Source organism: Mustela lutreola, chromosome 1, assembly GCF_030435805.1.
Source record: "Mustela lutreola isolate mMusLut2 chromosome 1, mMusLut2.pri, whole genome shotgun sequence".
NCBI lineage: Eukaryota > Metazoa > Chordata > Mammalia > Carnivora > Mustelidae > Mustela > Mustela lutreola.
Genome location: NC_081290.1, coordinates 241,713,911 through 241,740,562, shown reverse-complemented (window position 1 = coordinate 241,740,562; position 26,652 = coordinate 241,713,911). Strand labels below are relative to the sequence as shown.

General features: G+C 50.0%; 1 protein-coding gene across 3 annotated transcripts in view; it reads left to right on the top strand.

Moving 5' to 3' along the window:
- Nucleotides 1-26,652, top strand: part of GALNT18 (polypeptide N-acetylgalactosaminyltransferase 18) — a 353,102-nt gene that overhangs the window by 187,935 nt on the left and 138,515 nt on the right. For all 3 annotated transcript variants that reach the window (XM_059136267.1, XM_059136258.1, XM_059136271.1), the window contains exon 3: nt 2,397-2,563. In XM_059136267.1, the coding sequence (XP_058992250.1) occupies nt 2,397-2,563 (167 nt within the window). The remainder of the gene's footprint in view (nt 1-2,396; nt 2,564-26,652) is intronic.

Below are 26,652 nucleotides of genomic sequence, written 5' to 3'. Positions count from 1 at the left end.
GAAGGGAGAGAGGGAAGTACAGGAAGACAGTTAACCCCCAGCTCTGGAAAACACCCACCAACAATCTGGAGCTCTAGTTAGCGGGGCTCTGAGGACCCAAAGAACCGTGAAGAAATGCTTCCAGACCCGGGGCACCATCTTCCCTGTTGGTGTGGTTAGTGGGAAGGACAGCGAACATGTACCCCTGTACTGACCTTATTGGGAGCTGTTCACTATACTTTATCAAAATAAAATAAAAAGCAGTTTGACCATATATAGTATTATTTTTAAAATGCAATTAGGGAGCAGGTTTTATGTGAATGCTTCTCTCAGTTTTCATGCCTAAGGAAAGGCCAGCTGCTGGTCTTGATAGACGTAAGTAAGCACTAGTCAGAGGAATTGACTGCTAACTACAAACTTTCTCATGGCTCTTATAAAAATCACACTCAGGACAACAACAAAAAATTTTGGAAACGGTCTGATGAGCTTAAAGAATCCTTCCAGTCTTTCTCCTCCCCATCCCCTTCACCCCTTCACTGCACTTACATGAGCCAATTTCCCCTGTTGTTTCCTCTCTCATCACAGTGCTGTTCCCTCAGCCCCACCGGGCCTTTGCACGGCTCGTTTTTTCATGCTATTTAAGTTTCTGACTAAATCCTCCCCCCAGAGCCCTTCCCTGACCACTCCTTCTGGAACACCTGCCAAGGCATCATCCTGTCCTCCTACCCAGTGTTACTTTTATCTCAGTACTCAGTATGAGATTGTTTTTTTTGTTTTGTTTTGTTTTTTGTTTTTTTTGCTTCCAGTTTGCTCTTTCCCCTGTCAAAGTCTAAGTGCGGTAAAGATAGGTGTTTCATCCACACCCTGCTTACAGTAGTACCCCATGGAAGAAGCTCAATAAACATTTATTCCATTATATACAAGAATGAATGCCTTCCACACCAATCTGTTAACCTGGTGGTTTTATTAAAATCGTAAGAACGAGGCAGATTTGGGAAAAGGTTCAAGTCCTCCCCTTCCCCCACCCCTCTTTAGCGAAAGAGAAGGAGAGCTGGAAATAGAATGGGAGAAGTTTCTGTAAATTTCTGGTAACCATAGAGACAGTGATTTTAGTTTATTAATCTCCTGCTCTTAAGCAGGCTGGGGCCCCACGGTGATTTCTCCAAATTGCTCGGCGCTGGTTACCCTGCAGCCTTCCTCATTAAGGAAGAACAGGCCCATTCCTATCCTGCAGCACTTTAATTGCCGACAAGCAGAAACTCGGTGCTATTATGCTCATTATTACGTGTTCTGACCTGGCTGCACCTCCCACTTCGGAGCCACACAACGTGGTCACCAGCTCTGAGCCCCTGGAGCCGTCCGTGGCCAGTGGTGGGAGTAAACAGCCTCCTCTCTGAGCCCACGGTCTATAATTTCTGCTCTTTGCTTTCATTCAACTATCCTGAAGATGGGAGGCAATGCCTTCTGGAAGGATGGTTCTTTTCAGCCAGAGCAGGGCACCAGCCATGGTTTCCTGCCCACTAAGGCAATGCTTGTAGTCATCATGCCTTCCTCTTCCCATGGTGAAGGGCACGCAGACTTTAAAGTTTTGCTCAAGTCCTTTGGGTAAGAGACTTCCAATGACTTCAGGGTTTTAGGAGAGTTAGGGGGGAAATGGGACAGTTAGAGGCAATCTCTCCAGCAACCATTTTTCCTGGAAGGAAGAGCCTTGGTGTAGATGTCAGAGGCCAGAGTTGGGTTTCTGTCTTGGAAGCTGACTCATGATGGGGACTCAGTCTCTCTCACCCTTAGTGCCCTCATCTGTGAAATGAGATTGGACTTGTCCTTCCATCCCTCATTCATGTGGAGACTCTGACTCTAGTTTCAGCCTGGTTCTGGAGTTTGGATCCTGGTGATGAAGTAGGAGAGGTCCCAGGCACATATCCCTTCTGGAGTGAGGCAGAGTGACCTCTGGAAGTCAAAGTCTCTGGAAGGACACGTATTTCTCTCCTGAGGCCAGATCACCAAAGGTCTGCCTTCACCTAGACGTTGACTGCCATTTTGAAAAGATGAAGACTTCCATTTGCTTGCGTTTTCTATCCTAGCGGGTTAAGAAATACTGAGTCTTTCTTCCAGTAAATACTCAGTGACCACTTAATGGATTCCAGGTACTGCCCTTGGTGCTAAATGTACGACTATTCAGCTGGGATCATCAGTGACAGATTCAGACTCTCTGGTGGTTCCCACCAGTTTTAATGGTGTGAGCCTGTCTGTTGCACACTGAGGGCTTGTCTTATGTATCACATCAGAGGCCCGGGGAAGAATCTGGACTCCTGAGCCCTCTGGCAAAGCTAGAGCCAAGACCTTGGGTGGGCCAGCCACTGGGGAGACCCCACCTAAGTCCCTGACAGATCTAAGAGCCTGGCTATTCTTTCTAGGTGCCGCAACCTCTCCTTCCCCGATAGCCTGCCAGAGGTGAGCATCGTGTTCATCTTTGTCAATGAAGCTCTGTCCGTGCTGCTGCGCTCCATCCACTCAGCCATCGAACGCACACCCCCACACCTGCTCAAGGAGATCATCCTGGTGGATGACAACAGCAGTAACGGTGAGTGCCTGGCCTCCCTTGGGCTCAGCCTCCCAGGGTGGTTCTCATTTTCTTACAGCTCTTTGCCCCTGCTCCTTCTCTGAGATGTTACTTCAGAGATGGGACGTCCTTGAAGGTCACTACTCTGGAAGGTTCCCTCCATAGGCGTGCCCTCTTTGCATCCTGGAGGGGCTTGGTCCCCAAGCTTCTCCTTACTGGCTGGGCACTGTCTCCTCTAGTGTTCTATTGCATCGTAAGGCAAATAGCCCTGACCTCCACTCCGACCACGTACATGGTGAACCTTCCCAGGGACTCTTTTCTGGGAAGCGTCCATTCAGTTTGTGATGTTCCTTGGCATCTTCCTGGAAGATAGTTTGTGTTGTCTTAGCAGTGGTTGGGGCAGGGGGAGGGCAGGTGTTGATGGTGTTGGTGATGGTGAAGGTCACAGTGGTTCAATGGTGGGGCTGGTAGTGGGTATGTAACATGGTGATAATAACAGTGCTGCTGCTGAAAGCCTGTCCTCTTTGCTGGATGCCCTGCTCCCTGCTCTATCTGGCCTTAGCAAAGCCCCAGGTGGCACCCCAAACACTGATTGGAGCCCCCCCCCCGCATCCTGTCCCCCCTTCTCTAGTCACTACCAGCTACCTCTTTCCCTTGGTGTGAATTTCAGGGCCTGTCATGCCTACGTACACTGCCCCCATAATATTCTCCAGATTTAGAGACCAGGTACCGAGATGGCTTTAAAACCAGCACTCTTGATAGGATGATTAAAATGGATGTGCTTTGGATAATGCATGATTTTAGAAACCAGACCGCTGGGTCACAGGATCATAGAGTCACTGGGCCTGTGTTCTCTTTAGTGCTTTCTTGGGTGTCAGGTAGTAAATTTTCCAGTGAATCAGTTGCTGTAATGAAAGTTCAGATGGACAATTTGTGTTTTGTTATCAATTAAAGCTGAAACATATCAGATAATTGAAATATATTTAATCTCAATAAGCAAAGTTTCTTTTTCATTTTCTCATGTAGTAAGAAGTGTAGGAACACTGCTATGAGGTGAATTTCAGAGCTTTCTGAAGGGCAGTGCTTATGAATCACTTGACTCTAATTGTTCCATGGGTGTGAAGGGAGGAAAAGACATCAGAGGATGGAAACAAATAGGCAGCATAGTTTTATTTTTTTTTAAGATTTTTATTTATTTATTCATTTGACAAAGAGGGAGACAACAAGAGAGGGAACACTAGTAGGGGGAGTAGGAGAGAGAGAAGCAGTCTTCCTGCGGAGCAGGGAGCCCAATGTGGGGCTCCATCCCAGGCCCTGGGATCATGCCCTGAGCTGAAGGCAGATGCTTAATGACTGAGACACCCAGGCGCCCCCTGGCAGTATAGTTTTAAAGATGATTGTCTATTATGAGGGATACGAGAAGGGGCTCAGCTCCCACTTCTCACAGCTCCTTGTTCCCTTGCTTGTGTCCATGGAATGGATGCCCAGGAGAGCTCCCATCCCCCAGTGGATAACACCAGAACAGCTCGACTAGCCCACCCATGCACCCCTACTTGCTCCACCCAGGCCTGCTGGCCCCGTCCCTTTTACACAATGAGAAGGAGAAGGATGAATGAGCCATCTCTCCAATGTTGAGGACATCTCCCAAGCAAGAGGCCTTGTTAAGCCCTTTTCTGCTGTGGGGTGACGATGGGGATGGGGGGCAGGGAGGCCTAAGGAAGGTTGGTGAATTATGGCTTGGTTTTAAGCCAGGGTGGCTCTGAAGAGATGGTGCGTTCCCAGGGGAGAGAGGCAGAAGGAGTAGTGGGTTGGGAGCCGCGGGATGGTCTTCCCCGGGGGTGGGAGCTGTCAGAGGCTTTACTCTAACGTATATGATGCTGATGGTACCGTTAAATACCTGCACTGTACTGGTAGCTACTCAACGCTGTATGAGACAAGAATTGCACAGAATTACATACTTACCCCCAAATGGGTCCATGTCTTCCTGGAGAGATCTGAAAGCTCTGCAGACGGCGGCAACATCCATGTGCTCATTTTGATATTGCACTGTAGTTACGTAAGATGCCAGTGTTGCGGGAGGCGAGGGTGGGGGAGAGGGCACGGAACCTCTTTGTACATTTCTGTGCACTTTCCTGTGAATCTGTAATTACCTCAAAACAGAAAGCTAAGCAAGCCAACTTCTCTCCCCAGCAGATCCTGATACGAAGTTTAAGGTGGAATCTGGACGTCTCTGCTTCTTAAAGCATTCTTAATTCTGTTGCATAGCTCTGGTCGAGCACCTCTGGTTTAATGAACAAGACGTAGCTCTGCTTTTGCACCTGTGGAATTCTATTACGTGGCGCGAAGGGAAAGAACTCTGGGCTGAAGTCTCAAGTCATGGGCTCTGGGCTCCTCCCCACTGTTGGAGGGGTGACCGTGAAAACATTCCCCAGTGTCTCAGAGTCTTATCTTCTTCCTTTGTAAAATGGGGAATGACATTTTGTAAAATGGGGATGCTTGCCTCGCGGCTTGACACGGTCAAGTGCATGACTGTATTGAGCCCCGTCAGTGTTTACCCCGCCCCAGGACTTGTGTCCATTCCCAGGAGGCTGACACGTGGCTAGTCAGCAGCACAGCCAGGGCTCAAGAGAGGGAGATGCGGGAATGGAAATTTGGAGGAAATTACACGCAGAACAACTGAAGCCTTGACTGGAAGGAGAGGGTAACAAAGAAAAGAGGGCAGACATTTGCGACGACGTGGATGGAACTAGAGGGTATCATGCTTAGCGAAATAAGTCAATCAGAGAAAGACAACTATCACATGATCTCCCTGATATGAGGAAGTGGAGATGCAACGTGGGGGTCTGGGGGGTAGGAAAAGAAAAAATCAAAGAAGATGGGATCCGGAGGGAGACAAACCATAAAAGACTCAATCTCACGAAATAGGCTGAGGGTTGCTGGGGGAAAGGGGTCGGGAGAGGGGGGTGGGATTATGGACATTGGGGAGGGCATGTGCTATGGTGAGTGCTGTGAAGTGTATAAACCTGGCGATTCACAGACCTGTACCCCTGGGGATAAAAATACATTATATGTTTATAAAAAAATTTAAAAATTAATTAAAAAAAAAAAAAAGAAAAAAGGTCAGAGGGAAAAAAGCCGGAGAGAATACTGAGCATGAGACTTTAAGGAGGAAGGAGGAGGAGGGTTAGTTGGTGAGAGGCTGGAGGATGGCAGACTCTGTGGACAGAGAGAATTCCCAGAGTGAAAGTCATTTATTTGAACGAACCCACAGACAGGTGGAAGAACACCGAGTCTGGGAAGAAGCCCCCAGATTCGGAAGGTGCAGACCTCGGAAACCTCAGCAGGAAGCTTTGGGGGCTGGGGATGGGGAATGTGGAAGCCAGATACAGATGAAGAACAGCCAAGGAGGTAGATTTTTTATTTATTTATTTTTTATTTTCAGCATAACAGTATTCATTATTTTTGCACCACACCCAGTGCTCCATGCAATCCATGCCCTCTCTAATACCCACCACCTCGTACCCTAACCTCCCACCCCCCCGCCCCTTCAAAACCCTCAGATTGTTTTTCAGAGTCCATAGTCTCTCATGGTTCACCTCCCCTTCCAATTTCCCCCAACCTTCTCCTCTCCATCTCCCCATGTCCTCCATGCTATTTGTTATTCTCTTTTACAGTCAAAAAATCTACCTCCATATACACTATGGAGGTAGATTTTTTGACTGTAAAAGAGAATCAGGAGCTAAGGCAGGAACTGGAGCAATGCTTCTCTCTCTCTCTCTCTCTCGCTCTCTCTCTCTCACACACACACACACACACACACACACACACACACACACACATTTTAACCATAATCCACACCAACAAAGACATTTACAACATGACCCAGGATGACACGCCTACTCACACTCGTACAATAGCACACGCTATTGAAACAAAACGTTAAGCAACAATAGTTAGCCTTCTAATGTGCAGAGCGCTGTGATATTTTCTATTCTAGTCTGGTCTGTGTTATTCAGTTGTATTGTGTTGTATTGTATTCTGTTCTATTCTGTTTCTCTTTTTCAAAAGGCAGGCTGTTCTCAAGACCCTGTGGCATATCAGAATCATTTGGAGAGCTTTTAAGAAATCTGGGTGGCCATCCCTTAGCTCTGGTGATTTCGTTCATCTGGAGAGGGGATGCCTGCATCCTTTGAGGCCAAGGCACGGAACAAGGCCTCCAAGGAGGGAAGGGAGGATAGCATCCAGGGCACAGAAATGAGGGCTGCCTCTGGGAAGAAAAGGCCTGTCTTTGTCCCACTTGGGGGGAGCGGATGGGTAAAGAGGGATATCGCTGGAGGCAGTAGGGGGTCCTGGGAGGGGTGCTGGGAGGCTAGCAGAGCAATAGCTCTCAGTCCCGGGATCCTGTGGCTTGCAGAACCTCGGATGGGCAGGGGGCATGGTGGGAAGGGGACTGAAGCTGGCTGGAATAACCCTGTGTGGACAGGGCAGGAGGCCTGTAACCTGTAACAGGTCCCCTCCCCCAGCCCACCCCAGACACCATCCTGAGCTGAGCTCTCAAGAAGAGAGGAAGAGACCCTTGAGACCGTGGCTCTCGGAGGAGGTGAGCCATCATGGCTTTGCGAAGGGCAGAGAGACCCTTCCGACGTGACCAGCCTGGGGGAAGGCAGCTCTATGACCCTGCCCAGAGCAGGTTCCATCTGGGGCTGGCTTCTCTTGGGTGTCCCCTCACTTGGCACAGGACTCATGTTTACTTCGGATCAGGCCAAGTCAGTTCAGTTCCACACACAATGATAGAGGGCCCAGTCTGGGCCAAGGGCATGAAGATCTAGCCCCTGGCATCAGGGAGTTCTGCCGATGAGTCTGAACTGGAAATGAAACACGCTAGGACTCTGTCTCAGATCTGCCACTTCCTGGCTGTGGGTCTTTGCTCTGGTTTTCTCTGCCATGTGGGGACATCAGGCCCTGCCTGCCCCACCCGCCCCAGGGCCACTGAGGACACATGAGGTAATGGCAGTGAGGGGGCTGAGCAAGCTGTAAGGTGCGAAGGGTGCCCCGAGACTGAGTTTCAGTGACAGTAACAACAACAACGACTAATAATAATTATAGCTGATGTGTGGTCACTGCTTAAAGACTTGCTTTTTTCTCCTTCCCAAGACCATGTGCTCTGGTGGGAAGAGCGCAGAAGCACAGAATTTGGCCTTTGGCCAGCTTTTCAGTTCCAGCTCTTTCTACCTTCTACCTGGCTGTGTGCTCTTAACCTCTGTGACCCCTATTTCCCTTATCTCTGAAACCGGGATGTGGAATTCCTACCTCAGGGATTGTTTGGAGGTTTGAAGGAGATAAGGCGTGACAGAAGGGACGTCTGTGTTTAAAACTCAAAGCGAAGCTTTCAGAATGTCTTCCCAGGTGATGTCACACTCTCTGTGTGCTCATGCCTTGTCTCTCCCAAACTCCTCCTCTGCAGGCATTTTTGTTTTGGGATCGGGCCGGTGTAGCCACACATGCAGGAAAGGGCCCGCAATGACCACTTTCTTCATCCAAGCAGCCCCTCAAGATCTTTAGCTTTCTCCCTCAGAAGCCAAGGGAGTCTAAGTCCTTGTTCTCTGCCTTTTTAGCAATTTCCTCAACAAGCTCCATTTTTCAGGGGCTGGCTTCTGGGTAGAATGCTGTTATTCTGCTGAAGTGGTCTCAAACTGTAGTGTTTGAGCTTGATCAAGAAATACAGAGATTCATTCAGGCACATTCTTGCCTCAGGACATTTGCACTTGCTGCTTCTTCACTTGGAATGCTCCTACCCCTGCTATCTGCACAACTTGCTTTTTTACCTCTTAAGGTCTTTGCTCAAATATTTTAAATGGCACCCTGTTCGAAATGGCAGTCCTGATGCCGGTCACTCCTCATCACTTCCTTGTTTCTTTTCTCCCACAGCACCTACTACTATCTGTTCTACTGTCATCACTTGGTGACTGTACGTTTTCTCTCCACCAGTATGTAAGTTCCATGAAGGCAGGGACTTCTGTTTTGTTCATTGCTGTATCTCCAATACTTAGAATAGTGCCTGGTCTTTGTAGATGTGTAATGCTGATTCAATGAATGAATGAAATTTGCTTCTGTAGGTCTGCAGCAAGGGTTGGAATGTGCGTTTTAATAAGCTTTCCAGAGCATTCTCATGTAGTGGGACATCTCTGGGAATCCCTGCCCTAACTACTGTCCCCCATCTGTACTGAAGCTGAGGAGCTTGGGGCAGTAGGCACTTAAGCTCCCCCAGAGCAAGCGTCAGGAGGAGTCATTACTGGGTGGAGCATGTCTTCCCTGGGTGGGGCCCTCGGGACCTCCCTGCTGCAACCCAGGGAGGTGATGTGAGTGGCGGGCAGAGTGCAGACGTGGAGGGGGAGGTTCTTGTGCTGTTACCCCCGTGTGGCCTGAACTCAGGTCCTGTGCACAGAGGCAGATGGCTGACCCCAAGCCTCCTCCCTTCGATGTTACCTGACCTCTACAGGCATTCCTGACAGTGGTGACCAGCCCTGCCTGCCCTGGGACTCTGAGGCAGTATTTCTCCTCCCTGGATCCTCCTCCTCGTTATCTGCAGAAATTGTGGGAACATAGCTCTGAGCCTCCTGGTTTTAATTACCATACTCTTGGTGAATCCCAGTGGGCCAGTGTCTTTAGCTGGGACTGAATGATTTTTACTTTATGGACCTCCAGAGTGAGGGAAGCACCTACATTTGCTACCGACAGAATCATCCCTGCCTTCGATTCTTGGCAATCACTTGTTCATTCATTCATTCATTCATTCACTCTCTCAACAGGTTTTCTAATGGCCTTCAGCCCCCATGGTGAGCACATTCAGGTGACACAGGTCTCCCAGGACCTGGCACTGAGCAAGTGTTCACTGAACATGAGCTCTTCCAGGTTCTGTCGCCAACTGTGCCAGAATCACCACATCCCACAGTCCAGCCACCTCCACTTCCAGAAAAATTTCCTTTGCTATATCCAATTTCTGTATTTTGTTTAAGATTTATTTATTTTAGAGAGAAAGAGAAAGCGTGAGTGGGAGGGGCGGAGGGAGAGAGAATCTTAAGCAGACTCCCCGCTGAGCACAGAGCCAGACCAGGGGTGAGATCCCATGGCCCTGAGATCGGTACCTGAAGGGAAACCAAGAGTTGGGCACTCAGACTGACTGTGCCACCCGGGACACCCCATTGGCTTTTGTGCTTCCTTGTGTTAATTCATGTGCTCTTTTGATAAACTTAAAAATCATATACCCTTCTCTTCATGCTACTTGAATTTTTAAAATGAATCTGAATTTTGTGACTAAAAGTATATCAAAGCAATGGCAATATTAAATATTCTTTTATGAATCTCATTCCCTGGAGATTTCAGTCTGCTCTTGGATGGCAGTGACTTGCCCCGTGGTTAACCCCGGCCTGATGCTTGTCCTCTTCTGCTGCCTTCCGACAAGAGAATGGCCAGTTCCTAGCACCTCATACACTCGAAGTTGGGTGGTCTCTCTTCTTGATGATGATACCTTTGCTTATGGATCCAGCCTTCCCACTGGTCATGTTTGCTTGAAACCTTTGACAAATGTTGGCAGAATGGGGAATAGAGCCAGGCAGCCTCTAGAGACAGAGCAAATGGGGTTACCCCTCCCCCACCAGAGTGAGAAGCAGACAGACAATCAAACCCCATCCGGCTCTCAGGAGGAAACTGAGGATCTAGGTAAGACAGAGACTTGCCGGGGCCCCACAGTGTGTGAGTGGCAGAGCTTAGATAGGATCTCAGGTCCTCTGACCCCAACCAGGGCTCTCTCCTGTCCCTGGGCCACCTCGTGTTCATTCTTTCAGCTATCTGCCCTTTGTAGGGACATGGCAGCCCATGGCCAGGTACCCTAGTTTTGGTGATGGTGACTCCAGGCCATTTGCTCTGCTTAGCAATGAATGACTATCCTCCCCACCCCCCTTGCCAAATTCAAGCCTCAGGTTCCATTCTGGTGGTATTGCTTCCAGAAAGCCCTTCTGTCACTCTGTACTCCACCTGCCAGCCAGATCAGGAAGTTCACCTGAAACACTCCCACATGCTCTGGCTTTCTCCCTCACACACCATTTTTACTGGTTATCTACTCGCTAAATTATAGCGAACAATTTAGCCCAGATTATTCAAGGTGACCCGTGTGAGAGAGCCATGGTGCTGGGCATCTCAGTGTCCCACCACCTAGCCCGGTGTTCAGTCCCTCAATAAAACTGGTCACAAAAGGACCCTTACAATCCCTTAAGGAAATAGATGGGGTTACCATCTCTGTTTAATAGATGAAGATGCTAAGTGTTACTGAGCTGAAAAAAAAAATGACCAGGGCCCAAGGTCATAGCTGGGACATGGTAGGATAAGGATTCAAACCCAGGTCCCCTGGCTGTGGAACCCACATCTATCTGCTCAACACACTGTGGGAGTCTAGGGGCTTTTTTTTTTTTTTTTTTTTAAGATTTTATTTATTTATTTGACAGAGAGATCACAAGCAGGCAGAGAGGCAGCCGGTTGGGGGGGGGGGAGCAGGCTCCCTGCTGAGCAGAGAGCCCGATGTGAGACTCCATCCCAGGACTATGGCATCATGACCTGAGCCGAGGGCAGCGGCTTAACCCACTGAGCCACCCAGGCCCCCCAAGGACCCACTCTTGGAGAGAAAGGCCATCATGGAGGGTAAGACTCTCAAGTGAGGAGGAAACAGCATGGGAGCTGGTATCAGGAGCACTTTCTCGACATAGGATCCTTCCTATCTAGTTTTCCCCCTGACAGCCAGCCTACCCCATTACTTCTTGGAGAGGAGGGATCAAATTCACAGGTTAACCTCCCCCAGACTCCCTTAGGTACAGGTCCCGGATCTACTTCAGGGCAGGACAGCTGGCAAGTGTGGCCATGAGGGCTTCCTCCAGCTATGTGTCAGGCCCCTGGCGAGAACACCATTCAGTGGGCTGCCTCTGCCCGGTGCTGTGTTTGACCCCCACATCTGCAGGCCTGGGCCTCTGACCAGGGTGGCTCCCAGTGCTCGGGATAGACAGAGTCCTAATCGGGCTGCCCCAGCAGAGTGAATACTTCCCATATGCTCAAGCCTCTTCTAAGCATTTTCTATAAATGAATCAGTGCTCTGTGATAATGGTAAGAATCATTATCAATGTCGTTTTATATAACAAGGAAACAGGCACAGAGGGGTTAAAGAAATGTCCAAAGTCACACAGACATGCGATTGGAACCCAGGCCATCTGCCTTCAGAGCTAACACCCTTGACCACCAAACAAGCCTACCTCCAGCGCACCTGGGTTTCTGACTTTAAAAGACTTACTGGGGTTTTGTACTCATTCTTTGGAGCAGGAATGGTATTGGGCAACAGACCAGCAGAGAAGGAGGCAAAGAAGGAATCTGAGAGAAGGGTATGGCTGTCACCTCAGCTGGAGCTTTGCCCAGGACTCCGTAAGAAGGAGAGGTGTGTTGCATGGATGCTGCTAGGTTTGTGTCGGCATTGAGAGGAAAACAAAGGGTTGGCAGCCGTGCTCAGGTGAGAGGGACAGCTTCCTATTTCCTTTCCAATAGGATGAAGTTGGGGTGTGTTTGTGTGTGTGCGTGCGTGTGCACATGTGTACATGTTGAGTACGTGGGAGTGAGTGGCTGTGAACTGGCGAGTGTGCATTGATGTGCTGTGAGCGTGCTAAGCGATGTGTGCAAGCATGAATGGATTTGGTGTCTTACTCCGTTTGGGCTGTTGTAACAAAATACCATAGACTGGGTGGCTGGAACAGCATTTAGTTCCCATGTTCTGGAGGCTAGGAAGTTCAAGATCAAGGTGCTGTTAGATTCAGGGTCTGACGAGAACCTCCTTCCTGGCTTAGAGATGGCTGCCTCCTTGCTTGGCCTCACGTGGCCCTTCCCCATTGCATGTGTGTGCAGAGAGAATGCAAGCTCTGGTGTCTTGTGCTCTTCTTATAAGGGGCACTAAAGCCATCATGGGGCCCTACCCTCATGACCTCCTCTGACCCCAATCACCTCACAAAGGCCCCACCTCCAAATACTATGATGTTGGGGATTAGAACGTGACCATATGGGTCTGGGGGTGGGGGATGCACACAGATTCAGCCCATCACACTGGGCTTGTATGAGCAGTGGTGGTTGGGCCCCAACCACCACTACCTGGAGCCACCGTCACGATCCTGGTGAATGACAACTAATTGCACAACTGTGAGTCATTGTTATTTTTCATTGTTGGTAAGATAATCACAGAGTAATGGTGAAGTAGAATCAGAATTCCCAGATTGCTTGCCGCCAGCTGCTGGGTCCCCTGCCACCCCCTGAAAAGACCCCATCATCCCTTGGCCCAGAGGCTGCCTAATTGTTGTTTAATGTTTCAAAGATGCTGTCCTACACAAGAGATACTCATTCCAAGCTGTAAAAATACCAACAGCTTTGCATGCAGCTGGAATAATTGCAAAAATTAAAAAAAAAAAAAAAAAGCAGAGGAAAAGAATGGTCCGACAGTATTGTGCTTTATGGAGCTTAAAGAATCCCATATAGCTAATCTAATTACAACCAAGGCTCAGGCAGCTTAAAGGTGTTTATACAGCCAGGCACATGGGCTGCCAGCCCACTCAGCTGAAGGCTTCCCCTTACCACCTACCCCAATGCCTTTGACTGTGACTAGAACAGCCCATCCACAAGCCTGGTAGCGGGTACCGAGCAGCCTCGACATAGGAGCAGCCTAGCGCTGAAATCTGCAGGAGTCCTGGAGGCTCTCACCTTTGCCTCATACTGCCGGGGCTGCCTCCCCCCTGCCACACTCTCCGTCACCTGCCTAAGGGTTACTCTTGGCCGGGCTATAGATCACGTGCTCCAGGGTCGACCAGCACTCTCCCAAGGAAACCTTGAGTTCCTGGCCGCTCTGGAGAGCCAATGCCCACCTCTCCCTGACTCCAGCCCCGACCTGAGGACAAGGAAGTGCTTCGGCCTGTGATCACAGTGGTGGAAAGGAATCCAATGAATGTTTCTGCAGACTCAGTCGCGTCTGTTTCTGAACCAACCTCTCAGAGCTACCACCTGTGGTTCCACAGGTTTTGCCCTTCGCCAGGCAGCCAGACGAGGAGAAATGGGGGAATGTAATCTAGCCCACGATCCCTGTCGGCTAAGCTCCTCATTGTGCTCTGAGTCTGTGTTGGAAATGCCTTTTCCAAATTGGGAGTCCAGAGGGGAGTACTTTTCTAGAATGTGCGTCAAGGTGCCATGTGCTAATATAGCCCAGCCCGTGCCGACCTCTGCAGTGAAAATCAGCAGTCTGTTCTTCCCATGGCGGGCAGCCCGGCTTTAACAGAGCTGCTGTAACCTGGGGTGTGTTCCCTGGACCTGCTGTCCTCCCTGTGCCAGCCTTCCTCAACCTTCTTGGAGTTGGTCCTACACTCAGCCTCCATTCTCTTCCAGTCTGCTGTTCCCTCCTGGAATGGAGCCCTTGAGCCCTTACAACCCCCTGGGCTGGGCTCTGGCTCCCCATCCAGCCCTGGCCAACCCTCCTATTCGAGAGGTTTGCCCCTGCTCCCTGTACCACCTGGTTGGGGCCCTGTTCCCTAGTCTGACCCACCTGCCTTCCCATATTCTCAGGGCTGAGACCTTCCACTGAAATGAGAATCCTTAGTTAGTGCAGCTTGGATGTGCCCAGCCCCTGGTGACACTGCCTCTTGGTGAACCAGCCCCAGAGCTCAGTCTGTTTCTCCAAGTCCGGTCCTGTTTCTCCAAGTCCAAGCCTCTTCTCTGTCCTCACCAAACCACCCTGCCAAGGTCCCAGCAAGCCACACAGCAGAGCCTGTCTAAATCTGGTAATGGGATGGGTAGCACCTCACTTATTCTGAGCCGTTTTACTGAGATAGACAACTGACTCAGGGAATCAGAAACTCCCCAGGATGCTTTCCTGACAACCAAGAAGGGCCCCCAGGAGGGCAAAGAGCCTGCCTTCCTTAGCTCATGGGCTCCCTGTAGGAGTCAGCAGCGGGAAGACTTTGGACCATTTGGCTTTACAGCCTCGCCAAGATAACCAGTATTTGATTAGCAAAGCCAGCAGGAACCAAATACAAAAAGGCCTTCTTCCAACGGTCAGCTGTGTGACCATCTGTCGAGGGGGAAATTCCTGGAGCTAGAGCGTTGAGCAAGTATGGGAGGAAAGCAGAAGATGTCCCTCCTGCCCTCAGGTGAGGGGCCCTGCTGCCGCAGCTGGGAGTCCAGCTGTCCCTGGAAAAGGCCAGGGTCACACTCCCCCAGCCCGAAGTGCAGCCGGCAAGAGTTGGCTCCTTGGCCATTCTTGGCCATCAGCCTGTCCTGCTCAGCGGCTTGCACTGGTGCTGACGGTGGAAACGCCATGAATGCCCGGGGCGGCCACCAAGCTGACCTCCTCCCTCTGCTTGCCCACATAGTTAACACTGCCTGAAACCCAACAATCAAGTATGTCCTGCTGATACTAAATCTTTGGAGTACGGAGTGCCTTCTTTTGGCATTTTCTGAAAGGCTGCCCCAAAACACACTGCCCCTTCCCCAGATGTCCTCCAGTGACTCCGGGGTTGGAAGGCTCAGCGAAGAGGGGAGCATGTGGATAAGCAGCCTCCCCAGCAACCACCCAGACCCGTTCTGCGTGTTAGTTTTCAGGGTTACCAGGAGACTGGCCCTGCTACGGTTTGATGGCACAGTGGAAGGTTGTACAGGAGACATTGTTAGGGGTGGTAGAAGCCAGGACAAGTGATGGGGGCCTGAAGGTCCAGCAGGAGGTGTGGACCCATCACTACTCTGCATCAATAAAAATCTGCTCTTTTTGTGGCAGTGTTAGGGAGAGCAGAGTTTTTTTGTTTTGTTTTGGTTTGGTTTGCTTTTTTGTAACCAGGGCTCTAATCTGCTCTCTGGGGCCCTAAATTGCAGAACAACTCCATTGTTGTTGTTGTTGTTGTTGTTGTTTCCAGAGACTGCCTCACCTCTCTGCCCATGGGGACTTAGGCCTCTCGTGCTCCTCCCGCCATTCACATGCATTCATTCAACAAACCGAGAAGCAGGTTCCAGACCCCTCTCTGGGCAGGCGGTGGTGAAGCAGATGGGGTTCCTGCCTCTGACCAGCTTTAGTCAAGTAGAGAGACTCTACAGCCCTCCCTGAGCACAGAGGAGATGCCTCATTTCTGGTTGTTTTTAGAAACTCATGTCTTGGGCTTTTAAGATAGACAAAGAATTTCAGGGAGAGAAGCTCTTGAATAGAAAGCAAGCCCAGGTTTGTCAGATCAGGGAGCAGGAAGGCTTCATTCATGTGAACCACCACTAAGGGAACCACCACTAGATGGCCCCAAGGCTGACCTTTGACACCTGTGCTGCTGGTGTAGGGCACTGACCTTAGTCTAACCAAGGAGAGCCAGGCCTGGGGTAACAAGACATGCGGTTCCCTCTGTCTTCTCACGCCTGGTCCCCATCCTGTGACTTCCAGTGGCCTCCCCCTGGCTTAGGTAGTTCTCTGCTCAGCACCTGACCTACGAGTAGGGTGGGTGACCTAGTTCACTTTGTGGGTCCCTCTCCCACCCAGATGAGCTTCTCTTAGGGGACATCGGGCAACTTGAAGCAGCAACCCTAAAATCCGGCCCCAGCTCCTCACTTCCTGAAGGGGAAACAGATCCAGAGAGCTTCTGTGAGTTTTCCAGTGGCGCACACCTAGCTGATGGCAGGGCCAGCGAGCAACCCTGCCCTGGGGCTTCGCTCACTGTGCTCCTTCATCTACCAGACGTTCACGGAGTGTGTTCTCAAGTGTCAGGGAGCACATGCTGCACCTGAGATGCAAGGATGGATGGAAACAGTTTCTGTTTCCAGAGAACTCACAGCCCAGTGCAGATTATAAACCAGAAGCTAAGAGCCATTACCCACAGTGGGCTGGTCAGGGCCACCAGCCACAGTGAAAGGAGAGCACTGGCAGAGCCCAGAGAGAGGTCTCAGTCATGCTGGGAGGACTTCCTGGAAGAGCTGGCATTTGAACAAGGCGTTGGAGATTGAATGGGATTTGGATATGGATGCGAAGGTAAAGGAAAAGACAGAACCTGCCTCTGTTTTTGTGTCTTTCTAATTAGACTTCAGGGAAGGAGTCAAAAGGATCACTTATTGGGCACCTGTTGTGTTCCAAGCACTGTAATACACAGTTTTATGCACTATCTTAATTTTTCCAATACCTCTCTTCATCTTACAGATGAGGATATAGACTCCCCAGTAAATTAGCCCTAAATGGAGCCTTCTTCTTTGATTCCTTCTTCTCTCTTCTGCACGAGGCCTCACCCCAGAAGGGTGCCTTGTGCCCCACAAGGACCTGGTGAACCGGATGATTGAATGCAAACAGAGAGTGAGACATTGGAATAGTGAGTTTGTGACATCACAGGGAAGCTGGCATCCCCCTTCCTTGGACACCTTGTGGCTGAGCACAGAGCTGTTTAGGACTTTTGTCATCAGAATGATGCCTATATACCTGCCCCCAGGCTGGCATCATCTTAGCCTAAGTGAATACTAACAAGAGCCTTCCTTTTTTCTAAGCCTCTTGATGTGTTACTTCACACAGACAGGTCTCTGGACAGCCATAGGAGCTGGGTACTATTACTTTTATGCTCACTTCATAGACGACAATACCAGGGCTCCGAGAAGTTACTGGTTATGCACCTGGGAATGGCAGAGCCAGCATTTGAACCCAAGTTGGATCTGGCTGTAGAAGCTAAACCCCTAACCTTGTCACCATATTCAGGGGGCCTGAACTCAGGTTATCTACTGAGGCTCGATAAATGAGGGGAACAGCAGAGGTGAGGCGATGGGGCTGGTAGGACTGTGGTGACCAAGAGAATGAGCCCAAGTTCAGCCAAAAGGGGCAGCCAACAGGCCACAGCCTATTCCTATCGTGCAAGACTGGCCAAGATCACACTTTTCTCTTTGGTGGGCTGGAGAGCCACACGGACAGGCCAGGTACAGTCCTGGTCTTCGTGTCTGGGAGCCTCTATTGTATTGCTTCCCAGACTGAGACCGAGAGGCTCCTTCGGAGATGCCATGTGTCTCAGCCATGTCTGGTGCAAATGTCTCCCTCTTGTGCTTGCTGCTTTCCCACTTCTCAGAAAGCAGCCAGTCGGGAGACGTGGAACTCGCCTCTCCTTCATGCAGTTCCCTTTGCTGTGTGCTATTTGGGAAGTTTACAAGGCATGGGCCATGTGTACAGTTTTAGTCCCAGTGATTTAGGGAGGCCCCTTCTGGGCTGATCAGCCTTATAGAAAAGTACAGAGTCATGCAGTCGAGGTATGGATATTGTCCCCAGGTTGTGGACTTGGATGCCGTTTGTTTGACATCCCAGAATCCTGAGAGCTGGTAGCTTGCATCAGGCACCCTGGACGAGGCCTGGGGTGGGGGCGGGGAGTGCCCGGGGCTCAGGAAGGTGTCAGAGGAAGCAGAGAGTGTGGGAGTCTCTCAGAGCCTCATGTCCCTTGGATGGGGCTCATCTCAGCAGGACTTCCCTCAGGGGCAGGAGGTGGGGAAGGGGTTTAGAGGGAAGCAAGCACTCGGGCTGGGGATGGCTGTGATTCGGATGTGCCGCGGCTCACCAGGACTGACCCTGGCTTGCCGAATTCTTCCCCCCTCCCCTCCCCAGATGCCTCCATTTCCCTGCTGCCTGTGACCTGCAGCCCTGAGGGAGGGTTGTGGAGTGTGCTTGTGGTCCTTGGGGTTGAAAATGTGGTGGTTGCCATCTAGGAGTGAATAACCACAGCAACTCTTTCTTTCTTTCCTTTTTTTAAAAAAAAAAAAAAAATTATTTATTTATTTATTTGACAGAGAGAGAGAGAGAGAGAGGGAACACAAGCAGGGGGAGGGGCAGAGGGAGAATCAGCCTCCCCATCCAGGAGGGAGCCCAACACAAGACTCCATCCCAGGACCCTGGGATCATGACCTGAGCTGAAGGCAGACACTTAACGACCGAGCCACCTAGGCATCCCCTAACCACAGCAGTTCAAAGCCGAATAAGACCCAGGGACAAAACCCTAGGCCTCATGCGTCTCTCATCTGGGGAAAGAAGTGTGAATTGGAACTTCACGAACCCAAATCCTTAAACCCTTTCTCACCCAGTAAATTTGATGGGGTGACAGAAATAAATTAGAAATTAGATCAGGGCTCAGCATTTACATGGGTTCTGAGCCAAATGGAAATTAAAAAGAGTATCTCCCGCAGGGTTAATGTGAAGGTCAGGCTTCTAGGATGCCTTGGCAGAGTGGCCCGACCTGGGTCTCAGAGGGGAATTGATCGAAGAATCCTGCTGATGAGATCAGGAGGTGGAGAGGGGTTCCCTACCCAGACAGTGGGAAGGAATTAACTTGTCACCAATTGACACTCAGTGATGTGACTGAAAATGCCAGCCGTGCAAGGCAAATTTTAATGCCGGGCCGCCCAGTGGCAGCACTGACTTCTCCTATCTTCCCTGAGTGTCAGCACCCTGAGGTGCTTACATTGAAAAAAGGAGTATTTTCCCCCACATTGAAAAACATTTCTAGCTAAGTCCCATGGACTCAGTGTGTCTGCAAGCTTGTCGGTGTTGTCAAATTTCATTTGGCTTAAACATGAGAACTAATGCAGAGAATCAAAGAAAACAAAGTTGTTTGCTGAGTGTTCCTGACCAGGGCTGCTCAGGCATGAGGCTGAGGTATTGCCTAAAGTGATTGTCTTTTCTCTGAAAAGAACATTCAAGGTTGTTGTTTAATCTTTCTGGAGTGAGTTTCCATAGTCTTAGGTGTTCAACGACTCCCCTCTAGACCTGCATACTTGACATTCCCACAGTACCTCAGTCCATCTGCGGATGAGGTCGCTGCTCTCCGAATTCCCCAATTCTGCATGGCAGGAAGATCATGTCCCATCTTTCTGCTTTCCAGCTGGGCTCCTATATTACGCCAGGTGCATCTATAGGAGATGGAAGGAAGGAAGGAGGGAGACGCAGAGAGAATGGGACAGAGAGGAAAAGCTATGAATAGGTAGGTGTGTAGATGGGTAGATGGATAAATGGTGGAAATAGATGGATGGTTGGTTGGATGGATGGATGGATGGATGGTTGGTTGGATGGATGGATAGATAGATGCATGGGTAGGTGGATGACTCAGGAGGTAGATGGTTGGATGGGTTTAATCTTCTCCATTTTATGACATAGCTATTTTATGTCCATTTGACAGATGAAGGATTTTGGGGTCAGAAGCAATAGTGAATCACCAGAGTTCTCACTGCAAGATGGTGACAGAGCTGGGACTTGAATCCACATTTCCCAATTCACATGTGTCTATGTTTTCTTTTCTTATATTGCCCAGTAAGCTTTATTTATTTATTTTTTTTAACTGCCTCCCATATATCTAGAGATGGACTCATGTAGGCTTGGATAAGCCACTTATACAAATAGGTGGCCAGAAGGAGGTTCATTTTTTTTCATTCAGCAAATATGTACTGATCCCAGTGTTGGTAGAATTCCCAGATGGAACCCCAAGACTCCTGGTCCTTGGTGCATACTCGCTTCTTCCAGTTATTCAGTTAAACACTAACCTGCCTCCCGCTATGAAGAGTCTTTACTGATATAAAGATTATTTCTTTATTTAACAGAGAGATAGAGAGCACAAGTAACCAGAGCAGCAGGCAGAGGGAAAGGGGAAAGCAGGCTCCCCACTGAGCAGGGAGCCTGATGTGGGATTCAATCCCAGGACTCTGGGATCATGACCTGAGCCGAAGGCAGCTGCTTAACTGACAGAGCCACCCAGGTTCCCCGAGTCTTTACTGATGTAATTCAGATCTCCAGTCAGCTGGGCCTGACGTAATCACACAAGCCTTTTAAGAGCGAAGCTTCTGCAGGCTGGTTGCAGAAAGGGGAGTCCCAGAGATGTGCTATTGGAGGTTTGAAATGAACCAAACGTCCATGCTGTGACTGGCCCGTGGGGGCCACAGGGCTGAGAACTACAGGTGACCTCTCCTTGCGGAGAGCGGCCCCAGCTGACAGCTGCTGGGAAAACGGACTTCTGTCCCATGCCGAAGGAAGTGAATTGTGCCAACAACCAGTAAGGCGAGAAGAGTGCCCCGAGGCCCAGGTAAGAGCTATGGTGCCAGCTGACACCTTGATTTGAGCCCAGTGAAACCCTGAGCAGAGAATCCAGCCATGCCATACCTGGATTTATAACCGACAGAAACTGTGAGCTGATAAGTCTGCTAAGTTTGTGGTACTTTGTTATGTAGCAACAAAATATGAATACAGTGACCTCCGATATGTTGGCCGCTGTGCTGACCACTGGGAATACACGGCTGGCATGGTCCCTGCCCTCACAGAGCACACATTCTGGTGGGAAAGATAGACAAGAAACAAATCAAATGATTACAGTGTGATAAAAGCCATAAGATACATAAACAGAGTGATATGAAATAAACAAAACATGGAGGGGGCCTTGCTCCCGGTGAGATGGTTAGAGACGCTTCTCACCTGTACCCTGAAGGATGAAAAGAAGTCAGCCGCATGAAGAGCCATGAAAAAGTGTTCCAGGCAGAGGGAACAGCTCAGGCAAAGACCCTGAGGTGGGAGAGAACCTGATGTGTTGTTCTCAGAGTCAAAAGGAAGCAAGTACTTCTGGAAGGTGGCAAGGAAGGGGGAGGACGAGTTAATGTTGAGGAATTAGACAGGGGCCTCATCACATAGGACCTTAGAGAATATGACTCTGAGTGCAGTGGGCAACACTGGGGAATTTTAAATGGGGTGCGGTGTGTGATCTGACTGTCCTTTTTGGAGGACCTCTCTGGCTGGTCTGTAGTGAATAGTATGGATGGGGTGAGTGGAAGCAAGGAAATAATTTGGGAGACTATGGCCATATCTCAGGCGAGAAGTGATCATGATGTGGAGTGTGAGGGGAAGCTGCATCTGAGATCCATTTGGGTTTGCTGGTGATTGGATGTAGGAGAGAGAAAAGGAAAGACCTGGAGATGCAATCCCGGTGTCTGGCTTGAGTAGTGGGGTGCGTGACCGTGCCATTTACTGAGATGGGAAGGACAGAGCTGGGGGAGGAACAGGTTTAGGGAGTAAGACCAGAGTGAAGTTTTGGCTGTGATGGAGGCGAGAGGATTGTGAGATGTCTAAGAGGAGATGTTCAGCAGCTATTGGAACACAGAGGCACTGCTGAGCAGGGGTCGTGTTCACGGGTTCAAGACCAGCCAACCTGGCTTGATGGTTGAGCCAGCTCCCCCTGATCATTCCCTTGATGTTGGCAGAATACCTGGCCTACCCAGCAAGGCTTCAAAGACCAGGGCCTGGACCTCTGGAGTAGTCATCCTCCCTGGACAAGCCCTGCACTGCACTGCTCCCATGCTGAGCCCTGGATGCTGTCATACAACCCATGTGGGGCATCCTGGGAAGGGGTGGTTCCAGCCAAGTAGAGCTGACATCTCAGCAAGGTACTTCAGTTGTTCTGGGCCAGTAGTAAGGTGCATTAAGCACAAAATTAAATAAACCTGAAATTGCAGTGTAATGGTATTAAGGGGCCTGAGGGAGCCTGGGAAGAATGAACACGCACAAAGAATCCTCTCTAGGATCATCAAATCCCTGATTAGAATCGCCTCCCAGGATCAGATGGCCTCTAGAGAAGGTGAAGAGTGCCTCTGAGTCCTAATGTGCTGTGGGAACTCTGGAAGGATGTTTGACCAGGCTGCAGCCTCCTTCTCCAGGGCTGCTCAGGACAGGAGGGTCTGGTGTGGAAAGAGCTCCTACAGGGATCCTGACCACTGATCTCAGGGACATAGTGGCATCCTATAGAGGGCCTAAGCCATGTGGCAGGTCTAGCTCTGGCCTCTCTGGCTTTGTCTTGAAGGGGTTTATTCCCCAAGAAACAGACCCGGAGACATGGATCCAAGAGTAAGTAGTCTATCTAGGAAGTTCAAAGTAGACCAGTAGGGTGAAGAGTTAAGACAAGGTAGGGAAGCAGCCAGTAAGAGTATGTTTTTAAGTCAGGCATCCCTGTGGGCAGGTGGTGCTTGAACCTACAGGGAAACTCTGCTAAATGACATAAAATACATGTGTCAGAACGATCACACCTGAGAGGGGAGGGAGCTGGGGTATTTATGCCCCAGGTCCCTTTAGTCACTGGTTCAGGGCTGCCCTTAGGGGGTGTTCATTTCTAGCCCTCCAGACCGACCCCTGCTGGGGGAGGGAAGTCTCCTGTGGCTTTGAATAAAGCCCTTGGATAAATGTTCTGGAAATAAATTGTGGTGGCGGGGAGAGGGGCCCTTTGAAAAGATGAGGTGCCTAGGATATTGGTGAAGCATCCGTAGCATCTACCACGAGGTTTATGAGGCACAAGTGTTTGGATACTTTTAAAAAGTGCATTTCCAAAAGCCTGTGATACGGACTCTGTCCAGATCTCTGCAGGTCAAGTGGCCGGGCATGCTGGGCCCTCTGAGGCAGACTGAGACCCCCAGCCACATCAAGTCAGACCGGGATTAGAACACCTCCTGCCCCCCTGTGGTCTGCCTGCTGCCCACCGACAGAGCCCGCGGCACCTTGAGACCTGGGGCTGCATTTTCTCTGTGTTTTTGTCTAGCGGGGCCACTTGACAGACAGAGTTCCTGAAGGAAGCTGTGACTTGGATTTGTGGGCATTTACTCAGGCTGGGGCAGAGGTCAGAGTTCTCTGGATTCAGTGGTGCTGGGGAAATAAATCTCTCCCCTCTGACCTCTCACTGCCAGGATAAGGTTGCTGCCTGATGTGTGCCCCATAGGTCAGCCTCCTGGGCAGGGGCAGGGTGGAGAATGGTGGGTGTGTGTGGGAGGTACCCAGCACATGGCACAGTGTACCAGCTAACAGGGCCTCAGGATGCAGTCCTCCCGGTACAGGATGGTTTGGTTAAATGTCTCCTAGCTCTTGTAGAGCTCAAAAGTTAGTTGTGTTGCCAGTGTTGGTCCTTGTTTGCAGGAGGGCTAGAGACAGCTCTGGGCAAGGAAAGAGAGTGAATATTCATCCGATGGCAGCAGCCAGAGACACACAAAACAGGAGGACACCAGGACTTCATCAAAAACCCTTATGTTTCGGTTGAGGAACCTGAGGCCCAGAGAGGGGATGTGTCTTGCTCAAGGTCACACAGTGATTTAGAGACAAAGCTAGAACCCATGGCAGTGCTGAGTAAAATTCTAGGCATAGAGATCTGAGAGTCCTGCATGGAGCTTCCTCTGGGGACAGCGGGGGCTCAGAGCTGGAGTGGGGTGGGCAGGGGAAAGGGAACCTCACTCTGGCACATGCCGGGGGCCCCCAGAGGACCTCATCAAGCACATAAAGGCCAAGCCAAGGTAGAGATGGAGGGCTGACGAGGCCCAGGACTGTGGCCAGGTGGTGTCTGAGCTTTTTCCAGGCCTTGCCCTTAGCCAGACCAAACTCTGCAGAAAGCAGGAGCTGTGATGACCCTGTGAACTCCTGAGCCTGCCCTTGGGAAGGTGGGGGCTACCGACTGCCTTTGGGGAACACAGAGATTGCCTAAGCTGTGAGGCTGCTGGCCCTGGGAGCTTGGGAGAAGAGCATGCTGGCTTCCCCCATGAGCCAGCAGCGGGGAGGGGCTGAATGGGGCGCAGAGAGCTGCTAGTCTTGCTGCCCCTGCCTCAGCAAGGGAGTGAGGTCTGTTGGTAGCATTTTGGGGGAAAATGATGGTTTTACCTTCATCCTGTGGTACCAGGGCTGTCTTAAATTAAAGATGTCTTAGAATGGAAAATCTGGATTGATATCTCAGGGCCTCACCATGAGGTCAAAAATGGAAGACTCAGTGACTAGAAAATTTGTGTGGGGGACATGGCTGTTTTGCCTATTATAAAGCTAATCATCTGGGTTTATGTGTCTGCCTTGAGAACAGTCTAGAAGTCCAGCTTATAACTGACCAAAATCAGGTGGTTTCTTCAGAGAGTACTGCTATAAACCAGGAACTGGCCCATTTTCTTGGTTACACATACCTAGTCCTGGTCCTCAAGGAGCTCATGGTCCGTGAGTGAAGATGGGAGTTTGAAAAGCCACAGAAGCCAAATTTGGCCCATTAGGAACTGTTAGCACATCAGACTAGTGCTAGAACATAGCAAACTTAGCCTTCCTCCCTTATGCCTAGGCTGTGGGCATGGGCGCCTCACCAGCCACGACACAGAGTGTGAGGGGACAGACTCGCTTGATTTTGTCAAAAAAAGTTTTAACTGGGAGAGTTAAATTAGAGTTTAACTGGGAGAGGAATCACAACAGGTGACCCCAAAGAAATGGTGACTCTCAGAAAGAGATCTGACTTAGTGCACATAGGCCTCTTCCCTTCTGGAGCACCTCCTTCCAGAGCCTTCTCCACATGGGTCTTGGGTGTGATATGATCTGTCCATTGAGACAAACATTCCTCTAGGACACATGGTAGATGTATACTTTTTAAGTTCTTTGCCTGGATCTCTGTGTACTTTTGTCTATTTTCTCTGACCTATTGCAAATGCCATGGGAGGGGCCATGATGCACGTGTTCAAGATGTGAATGCCTGCGGCTGGGGCTGGGCCTCCATCTAATGTACCTGATGGGTACCTGGGAGTTCTTGTCTGGCCCCCTTCTCTATCTTCCCTGGAGCCAGCGATGGCTCCCAGATGTTCACTGATGCCACTCACATCCCTGGGGGATTTGGTCCCTTTTCCTTTAGCCTAGTAAACCTTTGTTTGGACATGTTCTTCCTTCCACTTTGCCCTCCTCCTGGGTTTGTTAAGTTCATGGCCAAATAAAGCTATTCGCTTCCCTTGTCCTGTAGTGTTCTCTGACTGTGTCGGGATAATAGCGGTCACCAGAAATATCTCCTCTCAGGTCCCATAAATCATCTTGCGGCATTGGCTGCCTACAGCATGCTGCTGACTTTGAGAAAGCTCCGCAGTGCTATTTCTGAATAATAATAAATGGAGCTGAAGCCCAGTGGCCTTTGTTATTTATCTCCAGTTCTGCAGAGCAGAGATGTATGTGCTGGAGGGGTGTAGGTTAGGTCCCCAGGGCTGTGACTCCCTTGGGGGAAGGCAGCTTCCCTAATTGCCTCTTCATTGTACAAGTTGCCTGGTCTGTTTCCTCAGGGGACAATTTGCGGATTTGAGCAGAGGAAGCTTTCAGCTATTCAGCTCCAGCCCTCTGCTTGGTCTGTTAGAAAGCCAGCTGATTACAAAGTAGGGGTGGCTGCTGGCTGGATGCTAACCCTTAAAGCCATCCCCTGTACTCCACGACCAGCCCCAAACACTGCCATCCTTTGGCACTCCCCTCTCCAGTCTCGGCCTGAGCACCTTGCGTCAGACTCACATGTGTAGCATCCCAACCCCTTCCAATTCCAAGGTTTGGGAGTCTGTTGGCTCACACCCATGTAGGCTCAGCTCCTTGGCACCTAGCTTCAGTCTGCTCTTGACTCTGATTAGGAGTCTTTCCATAGTGATGTTGGTAGAGGCTGTCCTAGGCCAGTCTCCTCCTAGTCCAACCTGCCCCCAGAACCTTCATCTCAGCACAAATCTCCCATAGATAATAGTCCTCCTAGTTCACCCTCCAGAGAAGGACCTGAAGACCCACAGCCATGGGGACAAGGCCCTTGGCTTTGCCAAAGAAATTGATGGGAACACCACTGGCCAAGGTGATGACCATGGACTGTGTTTGAAAACTCTCATGTCCTTTCTCTTCTGCTAGCTTTCATCTTGGGCATCTACCATGAAATCTAATTTTCATATTTGTTTTGATAGTTGTCATTCTAGAAGATGGCTTTAGCCATATTCTGAAATTATTTTGGAATCCCAATCCAACTTTTTTGACATTTGAAACCGATGGCCCCTCCTTAGGTTCAGTTTTGCCTTTATTATACTCCAGTGGCCCCTGGAACCACTCCCATCTCTCAACCTGGTTGAAAGAACATGTAGATATTGAGCCATTTCTGTAAGTGGCTTTGGAGGTAGAGATGGGGCTGGAAGTACTAATGTTCTGTGATGTTTGCCAGCTGCTAGTTACTTGGAATAAAAGGTTAGCCCTATGGAGATAGAATATTTCAACCTTCACCTGCAATTTTGTAGTTGTCCCATGA